A 22,985-nucleotide genomic window follows, 5' to 3' on the forward strand; every position below is an offset into this window, starting at 1 on the left:
AGTCGGTAAGCTTCCTGCAGCACCTGCCCCTATTTATGAGCGCGACGGCTGCACAGGCTGAAAAAAGTCCGCAGTTTTAAGCATCGTAGGAACATTAGAGGAATGATTCTATGAGATAAAGTTTAATATATATATTAAATATATAGGTATATAGGTTTTGATCCCTGTAAAACTGGCTGATAACAGTGAAATTATTGGCCTGTCATTTAATTCTGAGTGGATGTACAGAATATGTAAATATACATACAGGAATTTGCTCCAAGTGTCCTGGACTTGTCAGGTCCTGCTCTTTCTCCCCATCCTTATCAAAAAATGTCAAAAACAAAAAAACATCAGGGTCCAGTAACTCTGTGGCTCTGCATTTAGCTTTTACTTATTAAGGACAGTTTGAACGAGGCGTGAGCGAGGTGCTGGTGCCAGTTATCCAGCTGGATCTGTGCAGAGTAGCTGTTGTCAGTTTGGCAGCGTGTTCCTTCAATGGGACGATGAAACTCTGATTATCAGTCCGTCACATATACAATCATGCTTATAATCTGTGTTGAATATTAAAGTCTGGGTTATCAACTTTTCTGTACTGATAATGATTAGTGCTGTGAGCGTTGATCTCATTAAAATGACGTTAACGTCATACCTAACGCGGCAAATCTCCGTTAGCGAGTTAGTGCGTGGGGCTGGACAGCACTAACCCGTTAGCGTTAACTCGCTAACGGAGATTTGCCGCTTCATTAACTTAACTCACAGCACTAATAATAACTCAACTGGGCTGCAGTTATGATTTTCATGACTAATCTCACCGTGTAACCAATGAGCTGCTGGCTCGGCCCAAGAAAATGGAGAGCAGCTTAAAACAAGAAGCACAAACGGGTATCGCTAATTAATCTTCTGTTGATTGAATTCCTGTGGTTGACCTGGACGTGCTGCAGCTGAAACGATCCCGTTCAGCAGCCTGTTCTTCAGGCCTTTGTAACTTCTTTCAGCTTCCAGCAGAGTGTGTGACATAAATGCATGCTGATTGGTCAGGTGGCAAAATAATGTGCTGGGGTCACCTTTCCCACCTTTTAAACTCCTTTGTTGTCGTGAACACACACAACCTTCCTGATCGTCGGCTGCCTGATCACACAAACACACAAAGAGAAGCTTTGGGAGCTTCTCGTTGTGCGATTAGCTTCGCTGAGGACTCCTCGGTCCACTGCTAACGAACAGGCGCATCTTCAGATCATGGAGACATTTCCAGTTTGTAAAACTTATTTTCATTTTGAGACTTTCCTACCACCCGTGTTTAACACACAGACCTGATTGTAACCTCACATACGGAGGAAAACATGGAGCTGGGAAGTTTGGATAAAATGCTTTTGGAGGATGTCGAGGGTCAGAGTAGCTGGACATGTGTAGCAGTGTTGAAATGGACTGAAGCAGTTTGGCTGTGGTAGCTGCAGTTTCTCTGTCGCCTACGTTCTCTGAGGGGTCCGTGTTTCATGCAGGTGCTTACTCCCATTCGCTTTCCTGTTTGCCGTCTTCCCTGACTCGGTCAGACTCACTAATTGTATTTCACAGGAAACTTTTTCGCTTATTTCTTCCAATGGTTTGTTTCTGATAACTGTGATGCAGTAGAGCACTACAGACGCAGTCACTCAGCTGCTGGGACTCTTGAGCACCGTCCATCGAGCGTATGCTGTACTTGAACAGGCTTCCTGGGAGATTCAAAGAACAGCACAGTTTAACGAGAGAGTGGATTCTTTTACAGTCGTGTAACGCAGGCCAAATTTACCTTTCACACTCTTTTCCTCATAGTTTGAATCAATCTCATCCATCGGACACATGAATTATAGATAATGCTCTTATTTTGAAATTAAAGAACCTTAAGAACTTTTCTGTTTGTTTTTATTTTTTTAATAAACTTCCATAATTGACTTTTCTGAGCTGTGGGGCTTAGTGTTGGAGACCTGTTAGTCCGCTGATGCACGGCAGTGTTCTTGCTTCCTTTGTGCTTCACACTTACACAGACCTGGATTTGTCATCACCCGCTCGTTTCTTTTGTTGCTCCAAAAAGTGTTTTAAAATATGAACAAATCAAATTCATTCCTAAAATGAGAGTAGTGAGTAAAATTATAGCACACTCGCCCATAAAGGTCCCGACCTCCAAACAGCGTGATGATAACATGAGCTGCATGTAACTGCTTCCATTGACTTCCTGCTGCTATGACGATGTCAGTAAACAGTAATATTTCCTGCCTCGGAGGATACCACACTACATCTGTGCACTACATTTGACATGTGTTGATGGAGTGATACACTCTAACAGGAAGCTTCACTTGCAACACTGTTACAGCTTTGTAACTGTTAACATAGCATAGTTTTCTGGTTGCCTGGCAACCATAATGGTAGGACACTTCAAGGTGCAGTAAATGAATAATATTAATCTGAGCACAGCTTCTGTACAACCATAATAAGTGTTTGCCCACAGGAACACAGCCACTGCACCACCACAGAGATGAGTTTGGACATGTATTGATGTTTTTGGGTGGTGTCAGGACACCAGCTGAGCCCCTAACTCAGCCTCACCAGTATACACCTGGGACGAGCTATGTTGTCATGGAGGAGGACGTGCCCATAAAGGCCAGAGGTTTCAATGCTGTAGAGATGAACGATGGCGAGTGTGTGGAGACTCCAAACAACCACATTTTATTGGCAGTTCTTCGTTGACTTGGTGCTTCAGGCCTGAAGTTGATGTTTGGTTTTACAGATTAAACAAAAGAGACAAAGATTTCGTCTTTGAGCATTCGGACAGACCGGCCCAGCTGCTGCTTCCCTCCACACTTTGTGTCAGCTGTTCTTATACGATGTATGGTTTGTAACAAATGGCCTACTGTGTGTGTGGTCACATTAATGACTAACAGAGGTGATCCTTTCAGCTTCTGACATCAACACACCACCTACAGGTCTCCATGTGGAATTAGTATCCAGTTATTTCAGCCAAGACTCCTCACTGTTCATCTTTTATTCCTTCTATGGACCCTTCCCAGGATGCAGATGCTCTGTTAATGTTCACGTGGGACTAACCTCAGACAGGTAGCAGGGATCAGCAGCAGTGGCCTAAACTGAGGAAGTGTAACCGTTTACACTAATAACTCTTTTTGTGTGCTAATCTGTGTCGGACGAGGAGAAATGTGAAGAAGTAAGAAAATGATGACATTTTGATAACATGCAGGGCTCACCACACTGGCTGTAGCATTAGTTTTGTGTTCAAGACTAATTCAAAGCACCTTTGTAAGAACACACAATGCCAAATACGACTTTTCTTTGTCTTTCTTTGGTGGGACTCAGGAGTTTTAAAGCTGGTACTCTGGATTACAGTGAATGTGTAGAAAGCCTTGTAGTATTGCATTGTATGTACTGTATATAATGAATAAAGATTGTATTTTGTTCAAGTTTTCCTAACTGCCATCTTTGTGTGGTTCATTTCAAAGGAAAGTCTCCAAAGTGGGAAAAAACGCTTTATTTTCAAACCTGAACAGAATAACAGTCGAGACCATCCATGCTGTACAGCTTCCAGTGTGTCAGACCCCTGCTGTTTGCCTTCGGCAGCAAACAAACCATAAATACACAAAATCCTGGTACAGTAACGTACGTGAAAACTATACACAACTATGATAAGTGGCAGACGCACACAATCACAGCAGTCACACAAACATACTGGCTGGACTGGAGAGCCCAGTGTGATTGAGTCACTTGTACATAATATAGGTTGAAGTGAAAGTAAATATATATTAATGGAAATTATCGGACTGATGAGAGTTTCAAAATAAAAGTGTTAAACTGGGGTTCTGCTGTGAGGGTTTAGCCCGACTCCGTCCAGCCTCACAAACAAAGAGCGTGCAGCTATTTACAGCTCAGCTGACTGAGACGGGCGCACATCTGCTTACTAATAACGCAGCTAACAGCGTGTAAAAGGTTCTTTACGTGTAGTTAAAAAGTAGTTTGGCATGATTGTGTTTATTGGACAACAACCACACTTGACATGGTAGAGTCCAGCATGAGCAGGTCACCATGAAGAGTGAAATTAGATTTCAGGGTAACAACTTAAAACTCACTAACATAAAAAGATGAAACAACTTCATGGCTCTCCTGTGCAAACCCGAATACAGGATTTCAGATGAACAGAAATGACGCCTGTTTGCATCAGAATGACTTTAAAGGACAAGAATTTGTCGTCTCTGGGTTTCCATACACGACAGAGTCAATATGAGGCACTTTGGGTTCAAACCGGTCCTTTGTCCGCCCAGTACAAGCAGCATCTCTGTGGCATGTCTTCTGTAGGGTTAGTGCACAGCCTCTATCTTTAAATCACGGGGGCTTTAAAGCGCCCCCTGATCACATTTCTATGTTAGTAACTCTAGAATGGTCAACGCAGATGATGTTCCTCAAGAGCGAATGCAGAGTGATTGGTTTGTTATTGCCGCTCCTTCGTCAGATGCAAGAAAACACTCAAAAACACGTCACAGTGTGCGACCTCTTTGTTAGTACAACAACGAACAGAAATATGTGTAAAAACCAAAATGAAAAGTTGTGCTCGACAGGAAGTCACACGTATGGAAAAGTGCAGCATAAACACGACAGTGGTTGATGTTTCATGAAGTTTACAGTTCGCTACATCGAACCGAGCAGCTTCTACACGCCACACCGTCACCTGCTCTGGAGGAAGTGTTGCCTGGCTACAAGGGCATGAGAGACAAGAGTTTAAGATGCGTGGGTATAGTTCGATTTGTTGTGGCGTTGTGACCCGCCTGTGGCCCGCCCCTCTCCCACCCGTCCTTACAGGTGGGTGTCCTCCTCTTCGGGGTGGTCCTCTTTCGACAGGTGGTCCAAAGGTACCATCCAGCTGTCGTTGAACTCTCCGTTCAACACCATCTTCTTCTCCAGCATCTCCGGCTGCACTTCCATCACTTCCAGCGTGGGGTTGTCGTGGTAACCGTTTTCCACAGTGTGCAGCTCTTCTGTTAGGTGTTGCTGTGGAGATTGAGACATGCCCACTGTTACTTCCTGTTACACAGACCCAGTCTTAAAATTCATAAACTGCCATCATGATGAATCTGAGTGGAATCGAACTGCGCTCACACGTCTGTTGTTTAACTTCTAAACAAAGTCCACAAATCTATCTGTGGATGAATCAGGGATTCAGGCTACCACAGCTTTACATGAATGCACTGCACGATACCACACTTTCCTTTTGGAAAACTATTTGGGCACAGAAGGAATTTTGGCTAGAAGAAGAGGCCTGAATCAAAACAGAGAAAAAGGAGACCTTTGCTCCTGCCCAGTCACCACACGGTCACATGTCCTAGAAAGTTTGCTAAAAGTTTTCTCCACAGAATATTCAGACCAATTAAACACCGAGTTTTGATCCTGACACAGTTCTGAGAGTGTCAGGCCCCCCCGCAGGTCACCGCTGCTGGAGCTCCTGTCAGCTATTTACAGTGTTGGGGAGTAACAGAGTACATGTACCGCCGTTACGTATTTAAAATACAAAATATGAGTAACTGTATTCTGTTACAGTTACCGTTTAAAAAGGTGGTATTTAGAATACAGTTACTTTGTTGAAATAAATGGATTACACGGCGGTACTTCCCTGTTTCATATTGTGGCGGGTCAGGACTGTTTGGGTTTTGTTTGACAGCTACGTTCTGTTGTTCCAGGCAGCGTTACGGTTGCCATGGTTACAGGGTGACTCTCTCTCTGCGTGTTTCCTGGGTGAGAGAGGCCTTTTTGTTGTTGTTGTGCTAAGCTAACAGGCAGAATGCTACAGGTATAGCTCTAAAGAATGTAGCATCATGGGCAGTGTAGTCCGTGCTGCAGGGAGAATGGACTGCCATACACGTTATGTGTCTGTGAGCGAGGGAGGGAGATAAAGGAAAAGTACGAGCTGTCATCGAGCAGAAACGGGAGCTGGAAGCATGTAAATATAATAATAACCACTGCAGCCAAGAAGAGAGCCTGACGAGCCCAGTTGTAAGTAAGCTATTAAGACTCGACTGTACACCGTGTTCGTGTTTTCCTCTGAAACAATAAGTTCTGTTGGAGCAGCCTTTCAACGCCTCTCTCTGTCTCTGCTAGCAAAGTTGACCCAGACAACAAAGTAAAGCTAGTTTTCGGCTACGAGCCGACACAGAACCCACCGTATTAGCCAGAGGTCCCTTTACTACGGTTCGGAGCCGCGGACCTTCAGTAACAGTAATAAATCACAGCAATAGTACATTCATGTAGTTGTAAACAGCATGATAATATATTAAGTAATCCAAAGTATTCAGAATACGTTACTGTCATTGAGTAACGTAACGGAATACGTTACAGAATACATTTTGGGGCATGTAATCTGTAATCTGTAATGGAATACATTTTAAAAGTAACCTTCCCAACACTGGGTATTTGGTAGCTCAGTGGCTAAAAGTAAAATTGGTTTCTACTGAAATGATAGTCCCACGATATCGACGCAAAAATTTAAAAAAGGAAAAAAAAACAGATTGTGAATTTGAGGGGGTGAAAAATCAGGGGAAACAAGAAGCCCAGAATTCTAACCTCTCTGCTTTTTAGCTTCCAACGTGTGTTAAAAAGTACTAAATAAGCTGAAAAGGATGGGAATCAAATCCCTGTTAGTGGCATTAAAGCATGAACCAAACCAGCAGGGACACAGAATAAACAGTTAAACATGAATCGATGTCTCATCGTTTTTCTATCTCCGGTTAGCTTCATGGGACAGAAGATAGTTCGCTGTGTTTGTGGAGGCTGCACTACTTTCCTGCTGGCTTTAGAGAAAAATTGAACGTGTCCTCAGTTTGAAAGGTGCCGTTGAAATAATACTCTCACCATGTCTGCAACAACCCAGGCCAGCACTCATCAGAGGTTTTATAAGTGCCTAATAAGCACATTTGATTGGCTGCTGTAGCCTTGAAATGTGAAGCATCTGAAACATCTCTTTTCCTGCTGCATCATCTCTCTTTGAAAGAGGTCAGATTATAAATGAAGAAACAAAGCGAGCAGCTAATACGTTCACTAGTTCTGGAAACTCAGACTATAATGGAAGCATACTGGGGATACTGGGATTGGATGTCTCTTCTTACCTGGTTCTCATTGTAAGGCTTGCGGTGGTGGGAGGCGCAGGCACCGAGGATGACGATCAGGATAAGAAAGGCTCCACCACAGGCCAGGATAATGATCACCGTTTTGTTATCTGTCTTTACCTGGTCTTTCTAGGAGAGGAACAAACAGGAGTAACTAGTTGCTGCGGAGGCCGAGGGTCCGAGGCTGATCTAAAGAGCCGAATCCTCACCTGGGTGAGCTCGTCATAATACTGCTGCGCAAGGCTTTCGTTCACTGAAAGATCAGGATCACATTGATTGATTTCCAGAGAAAAATAATCTGCATTATAATCTCAGTGAACGTCCCTTTTCTGAACGGACCAGGATATTTTTTACCTTTGCCATTTATCTCCACAGATCCGATCTTCACCGACCCGTTTTGGACGAGCCAGTTCAGGGTGCAGGATCCGTTGTCCATGCTCTCCATCAGCCTCTGGCACACTTTCCTGAAATGTTTCTCGTTATCTTTTTCCTTGGTCTGCGTAAAAATGACACGTCTGTAAACGCCGTTAAACAAAAACACATCAGCACACGTCCTTTGTGTTTCATGAACCAGAAAGCGCTCTACGCTGCTGCGCTGCCAGTGGGAGGACAGGAAGGTCAGAGGCCACAGCCAAGGCCGTATTTTCCTGTGTTGTGATGTGTTACTTATTTCTGGTGCACTATTAAAGAGCACGACTGAGGGTCAAAGCTGCTTCAAAAAGAGTTGTGGGAACAAAGGAAACTAGAGAAAGGCAGGAAGGGTTCCCACTAAGACACTTTTTCCACCCAGTGACTGAAATGGTTGTTTTGTTTTAATAGCAGGCTTCATGCTTCACTCAGACAAAGCTCGCACGCCTCACAGATCCACCCAGCGCCTGTCTGACATTTTAAATATGAACACAATCATCAGCTGTTGAATATATATAAATATAAAGTTTCAGTAATGCCTTCAACTCCTAGAACAGTACGAGTGTAAGCAAAGGACGTGCAGCATGTGCCATCATCCTGTGCAGCCACAGATCCCTCAGGGATTCGTTATTTTACTCTCTCACACTTTAATAAACTCTGCACAGGTGACGACACTCTGCAGGCTTTAAATTGGATCAGAGCGAAACAAAATCTTACCTCCACGTCGCCTTTGTGGAAATACTGCAGAGAAAAACGAGAAGCATCTCATTCAAAGGCGCTGACATTTAGATGCAAGTAACAATGACAACATGGAAGCTGTGTGTGCTCCACGTCAGTGCTTACAACAAACTTCTGCGTGGATGTTGGAGTCTTGATAGTGGCCGTGGGGGCTTGCACGGCTGAATCTGTAGTTGTTGTATGAACTCCTTTTTTCACACTGGAGGAGGTGCTGGAGGAGGTGCTGGAGACCCCTGGGTTTGTAAGCTGAGTGGTCCCTCTGGCCCCTCCAGGTACTCTTGTAGATTCAGGGATTTTGTCGTCGTGGTGATGCAGATCCCTCTGAGCCAGCGAATCAGTGACAGCTACGTCACATTTTAGGGTTTGGAGAAAGTATTAAAAGAACAAAACACACCACAGTCAACACCTCCTTTAATTCTCCAGCTGCTTGAAGAACTGAGCAGACGGACCAACAGGGTCAGGACTGTGTGTGGTCTGCGTCACATCAGGTAACAAATGCTTAAAGTAGGAACTCGAATAATAATAAAAATGCACATCATGAACAGTGTTGGTCAAGTTACTTGAAAAAAGTAATCAGTAACTAATTACTGATTACTTCCCCAAAAAGTAATCCAGTTACTTTACTGATTACTTATTTTCAAAAGTAATTAGTTACTTAATTACTTAGTTACTTTTTAAAAACACGATTTACAACCTGAATAGGTGATAAAGTGATAGATCTTTCAGCCCAATTCTACTTTTTCTGCATAATCATCATACAAAATGTAATCAAATGGAAACGTCTCTTTTTAAAACTTGTTTTATTAGTTTTAATCTTTTAACTTTATGCATCAAGCAAACATTTAATTATCTGCAACATTCTCTGACTGGAAGAAATTAGTTTAACATTTAAACCTATTTTCTGCACATTCCAGCACATAAAATAAAATATTTTTGTGTTTACACTCAGTCTTTCAAATAGATGCAAGTAAAACACAGCAGAAAATAAATAAAGTCAAAGACTAGCGGTCCTGTTGCTCTATTTTCACCTGTAAAGCAGGAGTGGGGTAGGCGGAGGGTTACCCTGGTGCAGGTGTGCAGCGGTCAGTGGAAGAATCCGCGAGTTTCTCTGTGAGTTTTCCATTACGTCGTAGCTACTCGGTGCTTGTTTGGAAGTTTAGGGGTTTTTCTCTGTAAAAAGAAGTTTTCTTCCCACGCACAACGGACACTAATGTTTTTGTCACTTTTTATGGAATCAAACTCAAAGTAAGGTCAGTACTTCCACGCTTTAAACGCTGCACGCTCATACTCTCTCTGCACTCGATATATGATCCATTGTTGATCTGCACACAGCTGTTGTCACGAACGTCGCACTCGCTTACGTCACTGTCATGAGACATTCTCGCAAAAAAATCACGGTTTTAGTAACGCAGTAACGCAGCGTTCCTACGGGAAAGTAACGGTAATCTAATTACCGTTTTTGCAATAGTAATCCCTTACTTTACTCGTTACTTGAAAAAAGTAATCGGATTACAGTAACGCGTTACAAGTAACGCATTACTGCCCATCTCTGATCATGAAAGAAGGAAATACTGCTTCCCCCAAAATTACAAAGAAATTAAGAAGCACTTAAAAGTACGTAAAGTGCAAGTTGTGTCTTCTTCCCTTTAAACACGACGTTAAAATCATTCACGTGGCACCTGAACCTGCGTACGCCGCGCTTCCACGTGGAAACGAGATCTTTAACCCTTTTCACAGCCGTTCACATCCAAGGTTTCATTTCCTTGGAGTGCAGTTTGAAAGCCTCTGCAGGCATCACAGTCTCATTTATACTAGTTTGGTCAGCTTGAAGTATTTGTTGTGGTGTCTCAGATTCACATCAGGGCACAAACGTCCTTACCTGTGGGAGGCGTCTGTCCCGCGGTCACAGTGGTCACAGCTGGAGCCCTGGATGGTGGTGCTGTTGGGCTGTTTGTGCTCTCGCGTCCCTCGTTTGCTGATGACACATTATATGGTGCAGTGATTTTATTGGACAGAGGATATGGCGATGCCGTTACTGTGGAGGGCTTAGTGCTCAGCGCTGATTCGGGGGTGGGGGTGGGGACTGTTTGTGATGGGGCTGGCGTGGGTGTAGCAGTCAAGGTTGAAGTGGTGATCGCAGTCGTAGTCTCGTTAGCAGTACTGGTGGGAGGAGTCAGAGCTGCTGTGGTTCCTGTTGCTTCTGCTTTGACTGTGCTCTGAGTGGATGCTGGGGTCGTCTGTGTCGTCTGCACTGCTGTGCTCTGTTTGTCGATGTTCTGACTGGTCGTGACTCCTGTTGCTGTTGTTGCTGACACAGTTGTGGCTGCAGTCTTTGTAGATGTATCTGAGGTAGCAGCACTTGTGTCATTAGCAGGTGCATCAGTGGTTTCCTCTGCAGCAGTATCTGCATAGACGCTGTGACACAGGAAGCCTGAGGAGGAGAAGACACGAGCCGTTACCTCCACAGCACAGCTGCATGAGGCATCAAACCCATCAAGGGCACAGACAGCATCTTATAGACTCACGGACACGCTATTTGTAATCGTCACTTGGGGGCAGTACAGTCATATTAGTGCACACAGTAGAGAACTGTAAGCTAATATATTGGAGTATCCAGAAAAGTTTACCTGTATGTCTATTTTAGTCTCCGCCTACTCTGAAGATAAATGTTTGGACCACTTCCTGTCGCGGTCGGTCTGCTCTTTGCTACTGAGCACGTGGTCTGGTTGTAATTTCATGAACATTATCTGCTGCTGGCAACAAACGAGAGACTGTAAAGCAAAATGAAAGCACGCATCATAAAAGCTCGAACATTTCTCTCTCTGTTGTTGTTCACAGTGATGGATCCTCACTGCACAAATCAGCTTTAACTTCAGAGCCTCTCCTGAGCTCGAAGCAGCTCCTCCTGGGTTTCCTGCTGTGCTGACAACTGTAACTTATCTTTTTCTCTTGCTCTATTTATAGGACAGGATGCTGTACACAATAAACTTGGAGGCACCACACCCTCGACCACAGCCTGTTTGGTGTGCCCTCTGCGAACGCTCCTCAGCACCAAGAAAACAATGGCCGTATACACCCTCGTATGACCTCATGGCACCTTCACTGCATGCTCAGTCACCACAGATCTCTGCTGATACGTGCAAACACACAGACGTGCTGAATGAGAGCAAACTGTCCTAAGTAGATGAGACATGAAACGAGGAGCTGACTCGTAGTGTAGTTGTTATTATTGTGTTTATTATTTAATGTTTGAGCAGAAAGCTCGTGGCGTTCGTACGCTCACATCCAGCTGACTCCTCTTCAGCATCGTCACTGCACAGAAACTGAGCAACATATTTCTTTCATATTGCAATACTGCATCTGTGTTTCAAGCTTCTTATGTTTCAATGTAAGTTTAGTAACAACAAGCAGGTGCTTTATACTGTAAGATGAAGACAATCCTGAAAACCATCGATCACATGACTCCTGAGCCGGGCGATGGTGGGAAGGATAAACTCCCGTTCAACAGGAAGTAACCAGAACCAGGCTCAGCTTGTGGGTCAGAGGAGGGACGGGACAAAGGACAGACTCTGGGAAAGATGAATAATACCTCATGATTAAATCCAAACTGGTGCATAAACAGACAACCAGTAAAGTGCCTTTTACATACAGAGCACGGCCCATTTCCCAGACAAACGCATCATCAGGTTAATGATCAGTTTGTTTGCTTCATTCTGAAATATTGCTGAACATATAATTTTGTGTTATAACATCAAGCAGATGTGAGCCGTGCAGTCAGTTTACCATCTGCTGCGTCCTCTCGGTCAGACGGAGGCTGGTCGAGCCTGGCCTGTCTCTGTGCACCACGTCTCCTATCAGCCGCTGCCTTCACTCAGAGACTGAGAGTGTCAGCGTATCTGCAGCTGAGTCTCCTGACAGCAGTAAACCTGCTTTTTCTTCACTGGAGTTCAGAGGCTCTCCTAATAGATGCTCGGATGTTTTCTTTGTGTGGCAGAAATTGATCCACAAATACAAACATATCAACCAGCTGAACCACTGTTGCATGAGTCAGAGGTGAGGCCGGTCTGCACCCACGCGCCCCCTCCCTGTGTGCTGTCTCGTTGGTCTTGACCCCGCTGACCCTACCTGTCACTGAGGTATCTGCTTCTTAACATGCAGCAGCAGCTAATCCTGCTGTTATCTGCACCACGCCTCTGTTTACCTCACCACACCACCTGTTCATCACATTTAAACATCCACACAAAGAGCTGACACATGAATCCCCAACGCTAGCTCACTGTCAAACGATCTGCTCATTTTATTCATCAGATTTTATTAAATATGGTATTTTCTCTCATTTCATGATAAATACTAACTAACGTCTCTAAAACGTTGAGACGGAGCAACAAGATGAGAGAAAGCATGTAGTGAAGCAGGACGACCTGATTGGGTTTCCTGCCATCGTAGCGACGGGGAGATGCTCACTGAACTAAACTGCATCTACAAATTGTGGAACTGTGTAAAACTGTGAAGGCTTTGAATGTCTCGTCATCTCCAGCACATAATGTCATCGAAAGATTCACGAGACCACGAATGATCGTGGGACAGCAGCGATCTCCAGGATTCAGGAGACATAAAAACACGACTGTCATGGAAATCGTTGCAGTTTGACAGACCGGCCACAAGAGAAGCCGTGTGTTGATGTTAATAAGAGATCAACCGTCTGCTGTGGAGCAAAGGTTATTTAAACTGAAAACTATCCTGTCGCTGAAGCTCGACGTTTCTTTGTGAGAGAACATAGACGGCCCGTCCTCAGGACTGTAGACTTTACATACAGTGAAGCTATAAATACATTGTTTTGTATTAAATGCCACATTTTGTATTTATATAAATAAAATGTTACAAACTCACTTTCATTTGAGCAGCTCTCAGTAACACAAGTCCTTTTCTGTGCTTGGACACTCGTCGAGCTCTGAATTTTAAAACATCACCTCGATCTGTTTCCTGTGAACATCTTCCATCGTCTGACCTTTCTGACCTTTCTGACCTTTCTGATCTGAATTTTGTCCTGACTTCCATCAGCCAGCTGACTCTCTGCTTCAGTGATCTCACACTGTCAGCAGCCTGTGTGGGAAACGACCTGCTGTCCTTTCCCTGCCTCTTCTTTCTGCCTCCCTTCAGTGAGGCAAAGCAGCTCAGTGATTTGGGACTTTGATCAACATCGGTATATAAATAGATTTGGGTTACAGGAAACCACGGTACCTGAACCTGTCTGTGAAGGTTCTCAGTCATCCAGGTCATCGTAGATTCATGAGACAAGGCCACAAATGATTGTGAGACAGCAGCGACCTCCAGGATTCAGCAGACATAAAAACACGACACCAGGGCGGCTGCAGACGTGTTTTGTCTGCTGACCGTATGTTGATTTTTAAAGCCAATATTAATTCAGCATCAGTTTAGGAAACACCAGAACATTTGTACTCGGATACAAACATGTAACGGTCTCATGCAGCTCCTTCTTCCTGAGCCTGTTCCAGGAAATGGGAAGTCTGAAGCACATCATTCCCTGAGGTGTTGCCTGAGAACCGGCTCACAGTAGTTTGGGACCAAAGAGCCGAACGCCTCGCTGGGTTAAAGCTCCGCCCCCTCCACGTTCTCATCACTTCAGCAGGTCATCTGCTGCTTTGGGCTCAAAGCGTCGTTTTTACCACAATAATATTTTATTTAGTAATTAATGTGACTCTGAAATGTGGGTGTAGCATCATGATTGACGGCTGCAGAGAAACCTCCGCCCGTCTTTACTTCTATTTACATAAAAATTCAGTTTCAAACTGACAACATGAGAAAACACGAGCAGCCGAGTCATCATCTTGGTTTTTCATTTGTAAAGTGAGGAAAGGAAATGACTTGGCTAAGTTCGCTGTGGTGTTTGCTGCTTATGATGTTTTCATTTGAGCACACGACTGAAACACAGCCTTCCTCTCTCTCCACTCGCTCCTGGCTGACAAGTGTAAAACATTTAATTGTTAAATAACTATTTATTAAATAAGTAGCTAACATTAAAGGGTGGTGGAGCCATTCTTTTAGAAATGGAGCAATGAGACAGTATGAAAGCACCTCACCACACAGAAAACGGCTTTAGTGGCAAATTGTAGATAAAATATTAACGGTCAAAGCGTTTTACATGGATCAGTATTACTGCTCTAGACTGACTGTAAATGCTATTTATTCTCTTTAATCTGCAGTAGTGTTTAATCTTCTGTGATCATGTTTGTTGGCTGTAAGGACCACATGCTCTTAATGAGCTCACACAGTCTACACGCTGTTTTAAACGGTGGGTTCAGAGTATTAGAGCCTGATCTTAAGGGTTAAAATAAAGAGAAAGATTAAGGTGGCGAAACAAAACAGGAAACTTTATTTAACCAAGTGATTCATCAGAGAAATCAGTTCAATCAATTTGCTTGTTTTACTGACCCAAACATGTCATCAAGACAGGAAGGAGTTAATAAAAACTTCTGCACTCTAACTTGTCACCGAGTTTCCTCGATGTTTCCACAGATGCACACGTGGTAACGGAGCAGAGCCACCATTGGCTCGTCCACCATGACGGCCTCCCATCATTCTCCTGTTAAAGATCCGCGGTTTGGCCTCGACAAACAACCAGCAGTGATATAAAGGATGATGCAAAAAGAAGGACGAAAGCTGTTGGAGATGAAACTGGGGGTTTGAATCGTCTGTGGGTGGTGCCTGGCACCGTGTCCAGCGCGTCTCCGCCTCTCACCCTACGGCAGCTGTGATTGGCTCCAGCCCTGTCATCCCAAATTTGATAAGCTGCAGAAAATGGATAGATAGTCCAGAATGTGTGTTTATCGTACTAATGATAGGAATTAACTTTTCTATTCTTAAAGTAACAGAAAGCTTTCATTCGAAGTTATTATGGGCTGTATCAGGTGTTCATTTTTCACTGACTGTGCTGTCGTCTTTGAAACAGCTGATTTATGAAAACGTGTGTCCTGAGCAGCTGTTCAAGTTTGTGTTCCTGAAAACACTGATTTCACTTCACTTTGTATTTATTTATGTAGCACTAGGGATGCAACGATACCAATTTTTTCAAACCGATACTTGGATCTGAGTACTTGCCGATACAGAGTACAAAAACCAATACTTCTACCACACACACACACACACACACACACACACACATGCAATGAATTGGAAGACAGGTTTTATTTTATTCTCTGCCAATAAAAAATAAAAATCTTAATAAAAATGACCACAAAAAAATTTCAAGTGAAAAATAAGCACTTCTGTTAAATTATTGCAGAGTCTCCACATTGTAATTTAACAAAATATCACTGAACTATTGGCACTGTCTCGAGCTTTCAGAATAATAAATAAACACTTCTGTTTGGAATAAAATAAATACAAATTAGGTTTGAGAATAAAATAAACTTTTAAATTATTGAGTGTCCATATTGTAAACAAACAAACAAAATAATGAAAGTATTTGGCATTGACGAACTCCTCATCTGCCCGTGGATCATCAGTCCACTGCGCTGTTAAACCAAGAACTGACATCACACACACTGCTTGTCTTTACCTCTTCAGAAAGTTTTGGCACCATTATCTCTCTGATGTGTGGGCGGTTGGGAATTTCCTATCGCAGCTCGAGTATGCTGAGAAGACGGTGCAATCCTATGTTTTCTATGTCATCCAGAGCGATAAAATGAGTCGAGCCTCTGTTATTTTAACTGCCCGTGGATTTTCTCTTGACATTTTTCATCGCTTTTCCAAAACCTGAGTTAAAGTTGGCTGTTCCACACTGCTGACATTTTGTTTAGCCTAGCTACAGCAGCCTCCAGTTTCTCCTTTTTATCTGGAGCAGCCAGTCTCACTCGCCTAACCCTGTGCCTGTTTAGCGCGGGATGTCCCCCTAGTGACCAATCTAAAAACTACAACAAAAATGACAAGCCACCCTCTGATTAATGAAATAAGTTGGTATCGGTTCATGGTATCGGTTAACTTTTACGAGTATGAGTACACACACATTTTACAGTATCGGGCCTGATACCCGATACCAGTATCGGTCCCGATACCGATACTGGTATCGGTATCGGGTACCGATACCTTCGGTGCTTCCCTATATAGCACCAAATGAAAACAACAGCCGCTTCAGGGCGCTTGACGTTGTAGGGCACAGACTCGACAATAATACAGTAATAACACTCAAGCCAGCACTTGGTGACAGTGGGAAGGATGAACTCCCTTCAAATACGTAGAAACCTGTGGCAGAAGCAGGCTTGGGGAGGGCAACCAGCTGTGAGGGGGGGGAGGCGGGACAAAAGCCACACTTAGTACGTACACTTTCTTCTGTGGGCTGAGAGAAACCAGCAGGCTGGCCTGTGTGAGCGTCAGCTGTTAAGCCAGCTCTCGCTCCATCATGCCGAGCTCCGACTGTAAGCTCAGCCTGATGTGAACAAACTGAGCCAATAAATGAATGTGGCTGTCACTCCAAAACGCTGGTGAGGCAGCGCTACCCCATTAGCTTGTTGACAGTCCACACAAAGGCGCCTCGTTCGGTCGCGCACGGATGAGCCGCCTCCTCGCTGCAGCTAGGCCCCCCGTCTGCGTCCTATTGAGAGGTGTTTCAGCTCTCTGTGGGTCTGGGGTGGGCTGCTGGTGGTGCGTGGGTAAGGAAGCAAAGGGAGTCCCTCTGCTTTACGTTACTGAAAGGAGGCGAGAAGCTGTGAATCGAAAAGCACTCGGCGAGAATAAAAGACAGAGACGAGCCAAAGGGAGGAGGGAGGGAAAGGGTGAGAAAGAGGATGAGATGAAGAGCGGTAAATCCACCAGCCACATGGTAATGACTGACCACACACACATTATCCACAAACAACACACTCCCTGTCCTTGGAAACAGACTGGTATGTGTGTTAGACGTGCGTCAGCTCCTGTCACATGTGAGCACACATGTCCTGTAACCATGTCTGAAGCCTCCTCTGAGGTCAGAACATGACTGAGGACCAGCTGAAGGATGCGTACATGTGTATTTATCCTCAGACCAAACCTTTAGTCCAGGTGTGACAGTTATAAAGTCATTAATGACACCGACCTGATCCAAAATATCCCTGTTTGCTGTTGTACTAATTAAAAAAATCCATTATCAAATAAACTTGCATATTATTATTATTCTTATTGAACGAACAAATATTTTATTAGGAGGGTAAATCACAAACAGCTAACGGAGCAACAGCAATTTTGTGTTTTCTCTGAAAGCTGAGACGCGAGGGGAGTGCTCGCAAACTGATGAGGCAGACGAGAAGAGTGCTGAGACAGTAAGGAGTGAACGACGAAGAACGAGGAGGAGGAGAGCTCACGTCCTTGATGGTACCAGCCACAGGGATGATTAATGGACACCTGGGTGCCAGCGTAGCATGGAGGGAAGGAGTGTGCTCTGGAGGTGAAGCTGCAGCGATGGACAGTTCTGAAAGTTACAGAGAGTCAAAGTTCCTCCCTGATAAAACCTGCGTGTGGCTGCCAGAACGACTGGAGAGGAAAGCTGCTTTCAGACGCTGGTTAGTTTGTGAGGAGTAAATGTTATGACTGAGAGTTTATGTTGATGGTGATACAAGTTTATATCTACAAAAAACTCATGTCTTTACATGTTTATCACCAGCAGCCTTTTACCTTCAGGCTTCAGGGTTTCACACCACAGGGTGACACTGGGAGGACATCTCACTCATTTCTTGTGAGCAGGGACCGTTTCCAGCAAACACAGGCATGTACAATATATATTCATCTAAAACTAAATAATAAAATATGTCTGTCACTAATGAAAAAACCTGGGAGTGAACTTTGAGCTCACGTTTCAACAGCACGGCTCGCATGTTGGGAAGCGCTCTCCTGTTAGCGCGTGGACGTCAGAGTTATGATTGTGTTTGAATGCTGCAACACGAGAGATCGAAACTTAACTAGTTAGTCAGGTTAAATCAAACCAACAAATCGTCCGTATCTACTTAAGTAGCATTCACTGGTTCCACTGGTTTGGAACTGGGCGTACAACACTGTGGAGCCCCACCCATCTATTTCCCTCCATAATCCAACCGAGGGGTGTGGATGGGCCGGACGCCATAGGGCAGCCTTAGGGCAGGAGGCGAGGTCCACTCAGGACAGGTCGCTAACACAGAGAGACAGCTCCCCACTGAGTGCCTGTCTTTGCACTGTGGGAGGAGCCCGAGTACGACACAGACACAAGGAGAAGTGTTTCACACAGGAAGGCCAGATTCAAAGCCAGGACCTTCTTCAGTTCATCTTCATGTTAACATTCATTTGAACTGAAACCACTGAGACTTAAAAACAACTCTGTAGAAAAAGGCCTGATTGCACCAGGGTGCTCAAGGTCATTTCCTGTCACCACACCCTCCCTGGGAACTGGGATGTTGATAAGGTATTTCCCCCTTCTATTGTTACTCGGCTTTCTCCCGTCGACTGGCTGCTGCAGACGTCAGGCGAGTGTGCCAGGCAGGCAGCTTCTTCGCTGGTGTTTGACTCAACCTGGAGCCCCGACTGTCGGCTCTCGTGTAGGAAGTTATAAAGGAAAAGCAGGTCTGAGAAGAAGTTAGGAAGTCCTGGAGCAAACTGATAAGAAATGATGCCTTCTTCTTCAATTCCACCTTATTTATTGAGTAAGCACTGATATCTTCAAGTAATAAAATGTATTGTGAAAGTTATTTTTCAGGGGAGAAATCACACTGATGATGTAACGTTTCAACATCTCCTCACGCATCAAATATGATACAGCTGGTGTTAAAGGGTCAAAGAGCATGGCAGCATTAGTTTACAAACCCCGTCATACCAGCTGTGAAGCTGGTGGAGAGCTGATGATGTTTGTTTGCGCCCTGCAGACTCCACCACGTCTATTATCAGTCCCATAGGACAGCGTCATCTGTCCCACAGCGAACACTCGGCACAAACAGCATCAAATTCAAATCTGCAGCTGACAAAGGAAAGAATCAAGGTGGTGCAACGCCCCAGCCAAAGTCCAGACCTCCACCTGATTGAAATGCTGCAGCGGGACCCCAAGAGAGCTGTGCATTGATCACTACCCACAAAGCTCCATGAAATGAAGGAATATTACTTCACGTTATCTCTGCTACAGATTGTGCTACGAGCTGCTGAATCTCAGGGTTTTTCCCAGTTCTTCGATTCCATTTAGTGACTCCTGTGAAAACGTTTCTTTCTCACATCACTGGGCAGAGTTTTCATTGTGGTTCATATTCTGGAGTTTAGTTTTACTTAATGTTCAGAGAGTTTGTTTAGTTTTGATTCATTTCATTGTTAATTCAGGTCTTTTTAAATATAATATGCTCGGTGTTTGTCAGCGGCAAAGGTTTGTGTGCTGTAGTACAGTCTGCACTTAAAGGTCAGTGATTCATATTCATGTAGACGCTCCCATCCTGCAACGTGTGGCCACAGCAGGCTGCTCTGCATGCTTGAGTTTTACATTTTGTGCAAACCACAGCACCACTGAAATCTCATATATGTATGAAAACAATAAGGAGCGCTCACTATGAGTGATCTCAGAGCAGAGACAAAAGCAACAGGTCTTGCACATGTGTGGAACATTTACTCACATGCACAGAGTGTTAAACAAATAGACACAGGTGGCTGTTCACAAGCACAGAAACATGCAGCGTTTATCTTTAGAGAAAAAGGTGCTGACAGCCTTCGGGTGGAGCTTTGGGGCTGTGTCGCTTACTCTTTTTCACACGCTTACAAGAAATAATTAAATAAAAGCCTCCCATCTGAGATCACCTACTGCAGTGGTGAGAAAGCAGCAGGTGCGTAATTAAAGAAAAACACTTTTGTCGTCTTTCAGCCCTGGAGGGGGGTCAGGGGGGCCACTTCATTATTCAGGCTCCTTCTGTGTCTCTGCAAAGCTCTGAGTGGACTTTGTGTGTTTTTGGAGGGAGGGTGAAGCAGTGGTGAGTCCTCGACGGTGGGGGGTGGAGGGCAGATGTTTCAGATCTGAGCTCGAGTTGGTCTGTGTGTGTGACTGTTTTACTGTTTCAGACAAACATGGTGGGACAAACGGAGCGAAACAGAAAGAGCTCTTATGATTAACGCTGATGCAGAATCTGAGTCTGAAATAAAAAACATCTATAAAAAGTCTTAAAGTGTCCGTGAGTCCAAACTTCTTCTTCTGTCACTGTTCATTGATCCTGAGCTCATGAACAATTTACACTTTTCTAGTTTACATTAGACTGTTGCAGTGTTTGTGTGATATTACTACCTAACCATAACCTGCATCCTATATATGGTAAATGGTCTGTATTTGTTACAGTTTGTTGTTTTACACATGATATTGATCTGGATGCCCGATATATCAGAGGGGATGAGAGGAAAGATTAGAAGTCTGTCCTGCGTGCTGCACAACAACATTCAATATTTAGTATTTACTGCTGTTTACACTTAGCTAGATTAATGCGATGGTGTTGTTTAGTATGTTGCTCTGTTTTTTTTGCTTGTTTTCTCTTTTTCTCTCAACAGCTGATCCAGGAGATTTTTTTCCCTTTCTCACTGTCCCTCTCCCCTTCTGTTTTTCTTTCCTTCCTCTTTCTTTCTCCCTTTCCTATCCCTCACTCATGTCTGTCCCGTCTGTAACAACTGAAAATAAAATTAAATAAATAATAACAACAAAGGTCGATCAAATGGACCAATACGGCAAGGCCATGAAAAAAAAAAAAAAAAAAGAAAGATTACAAATGAACTGGCATTTATGTAGCTACAGTACGCACACACACACACACACACACACACACACACACGCACACACACACACACACACACGCACGCACACACACACACACACACACGCACGCACGCACACACACACACACACACACGCACGCACACACACACACACACACACACACACACACACACGAACATGTTTTTGGGATGAATTTACACGACGAGGGGAAAGAAACAACTCTGCAGTGCCAACACGAGTAAATAAAATGTTAGATTGTGACGACGCTGTTTTCTATTTTAAAGGTTACACAAGACTTTTGTGAGGAGATGCTGCACACTTCCACCTACACACGATTGCAGTCAGTAATTAAGACCTGACCTCAAATCAGAAAAAGAGAAACAGGTTTAACTAACAGAGTGGAAAGCTAATCAAACAGCCAGGATTACTTCTGCTTTGATGCTAACAAGTTTATTCCACTGATTTCACATCTCAACCTCATAGCTGCACTGTGTACTTCATGTGCTCCATCACTGTTAAGGCTGATGGATTTATTTACAGTAAAAGAGTCCAGCACGTTATGCACATGCAGACGACTTTACATTTGACTTCTGTGTTTGGTTATCACCTACAATTTATGTTTCCTATAACTTAAGCAGGGCTTTATTAATTTTACCAGTTAGAAGTAAAAGGAGCAGAGCTTTAATAGCTCACTGGTTCATCACTGCACTTAACCTCCTAGGACCTGGCGTCCACATATGTAAGGGCTGATATCAGGCCCTTGTAGATCAAAATCAGGTAAAAAGATCATTCTTTGTTTTTCATTCGTCAGTTCCCAATCAGCCCAGGCAGCAAAGAGAAATTAAAAATGCATGCCGTGAAAGAGTTTGGGTCTTAGGAGGTTGAACAAACAGACAGCAAAACTTCAAAGAACGTGTCACACAGACCACGGGGATCCAGCACCTGTTGCTGCAGCACTCTTTCACGCACAATGAAGCGATAAAGAGACACAAACGATCGAAAAGCCCGAATTCTGTCAGAAAGGCTGAACAAAGCAGTCAGGCTGTCTGATGTGAACGCGTGGGCTACTCACCGAGTAAAACTATCAGCCACTTGATCCGCAGAGTCGCTCTCATCCTGTCTCTGATGGTCTCTTCTCCCGGATGGGTTTATCCTTCATGCAGCGCTGCGCTACAATCCCTCACTTTGTATTTGAGATGTTGCGCTAATGGTGAAACTGAGTCCTGCAGCCGGCTGTCACGCCTTTCTTCTTGAATTTGTATCTCAGAACAAATGATCGCCCCGCGTATTGTAATTTTCTTCTTCTTCTTTTAAACTGAAAGCCAAGAATGTCTTTGTGTGTGTGCACCGCGTCTTTCTCCCCTCTCCACAGAGTCGGGGATTTGGGGGAAGAGTGTTTCTGTGGTCTCCTTGGCTGCACCGTTGTTCCTCAGGCTCTCTCTCCCTCTCTCTCTCTGCTGTATCGTCAGCTCTCTTCTGCAAAGTGTTCAGCTGTTTGCAGACCAGAAGCACGGCCCTGCCTCCCTTATCATGAGAAAACAGGGGCAGGTCCAGTCCCACAACTCACCGCTTCTCCTGACACTTTGGATAACATAGGAAGCAGTGAGACAATGTGTTCCACTGGCTTTGATTCATTAGTTAAAATGATCTAAATTGACTGGAGGACGCGGGTGAAGTCACACATGCAGATCAAAGGAAATGCCTGCTTGTATTCACTGAGGGGACCCTGATTCTTGTGTGTGTGTGTGTGTGTGTGTGTGTGTGTGTGTGTGTGTGTGTGTATTGGCCACCTCTTGGACTGAAAAATGAAACCTGTGCCACGAACTGCAATTCCTGGAGTGTCTACTGAGGCTGGCTGTAATAAAAGAGCAGTTTATCTGCTTAAAGTCTTTGTTGGTTTATGAGTCTACATAAACGTGCTTAACTGATAGTTGTTTTGAACACCAAATAACACCAACAGTTGAACATTGTTG

General features: G+C 44.2%; 1 protein-coding gene across 1 annotated transcript; it reads right to left on the bottom strand.

The window, feature by feature from the left end:
• Positions 1-3,481: 3,481 nt before the first annotated feature.
• Positions 3,482-22,555, bottom strand: podxl (podocalyxin-like). Its single transcript, XM_087830817.1, has 8 exons — positions 22,085-22,555; positions 10,141-10,692; positions 8,367-8,605; positions 8,241-8,264; positions 7,470-7,611; positions 7,325-7,368; positions 7,116-7,244; positions 3,482-5,007 (listed from the first exon to the last, which is right to left on the bottom strand). The coding sequence occupies exons 1-8, from the start codon at positions 22,125-22,127 to the stop codon at positions 4,813-4,815; spliced, it is 1,368 nt and encodes a 455-aa protein (XP_087686943.1). The 5' UTR covers positions 22,128-22,555; the 3' UTR covers positions 3,482-4,812.
• Between the last annotated feature and the right edge of the window lie 430 nt (positions 22,556-22,985).

This window comes from Neolamprologus brichardi, chromosome 17 (genome assembly GCF_056152115.1).
Source record: "Neolamprologus brichardi isolate AB-2024 chromosome 17, ASM5615211v1, whole genome shotgun sequence".
Lineage (NCBI taxonomy): Eukaryota > Metazoa > Chordata > Actinopteri > Cichliformes > Cichlidae > Neolamprologus > Neolamprologus brichardi.

What these genes read in the sequence shown, in the direction of transcription:
- podxl (XM_087830817.1), bottom strand. Translation starts at nt 22,127, where the DNA reads ATGAGAGCGACTCTGCGGATCAAGTGGCTGATAGTTTTACTCG. An exon ending in GTGGCTGATAGTTTTACTCG is followed by an intron (nt 10,693 to 22,084) that starts GTGAGTAGCCCA and finishes TCTCCTCCTCAG; the next exon opens with GCTTCCTGTGTCACAGCGTC. An exon ending in CATCCACGCAGAAGTTTGTT is followed by an intron (nt 8,265 to 8,366) that starts GTAAGCACTGAC and finishes TTTTCTCTGCAG; the next exon opens with TATTTCCACAAAGGCGACGT.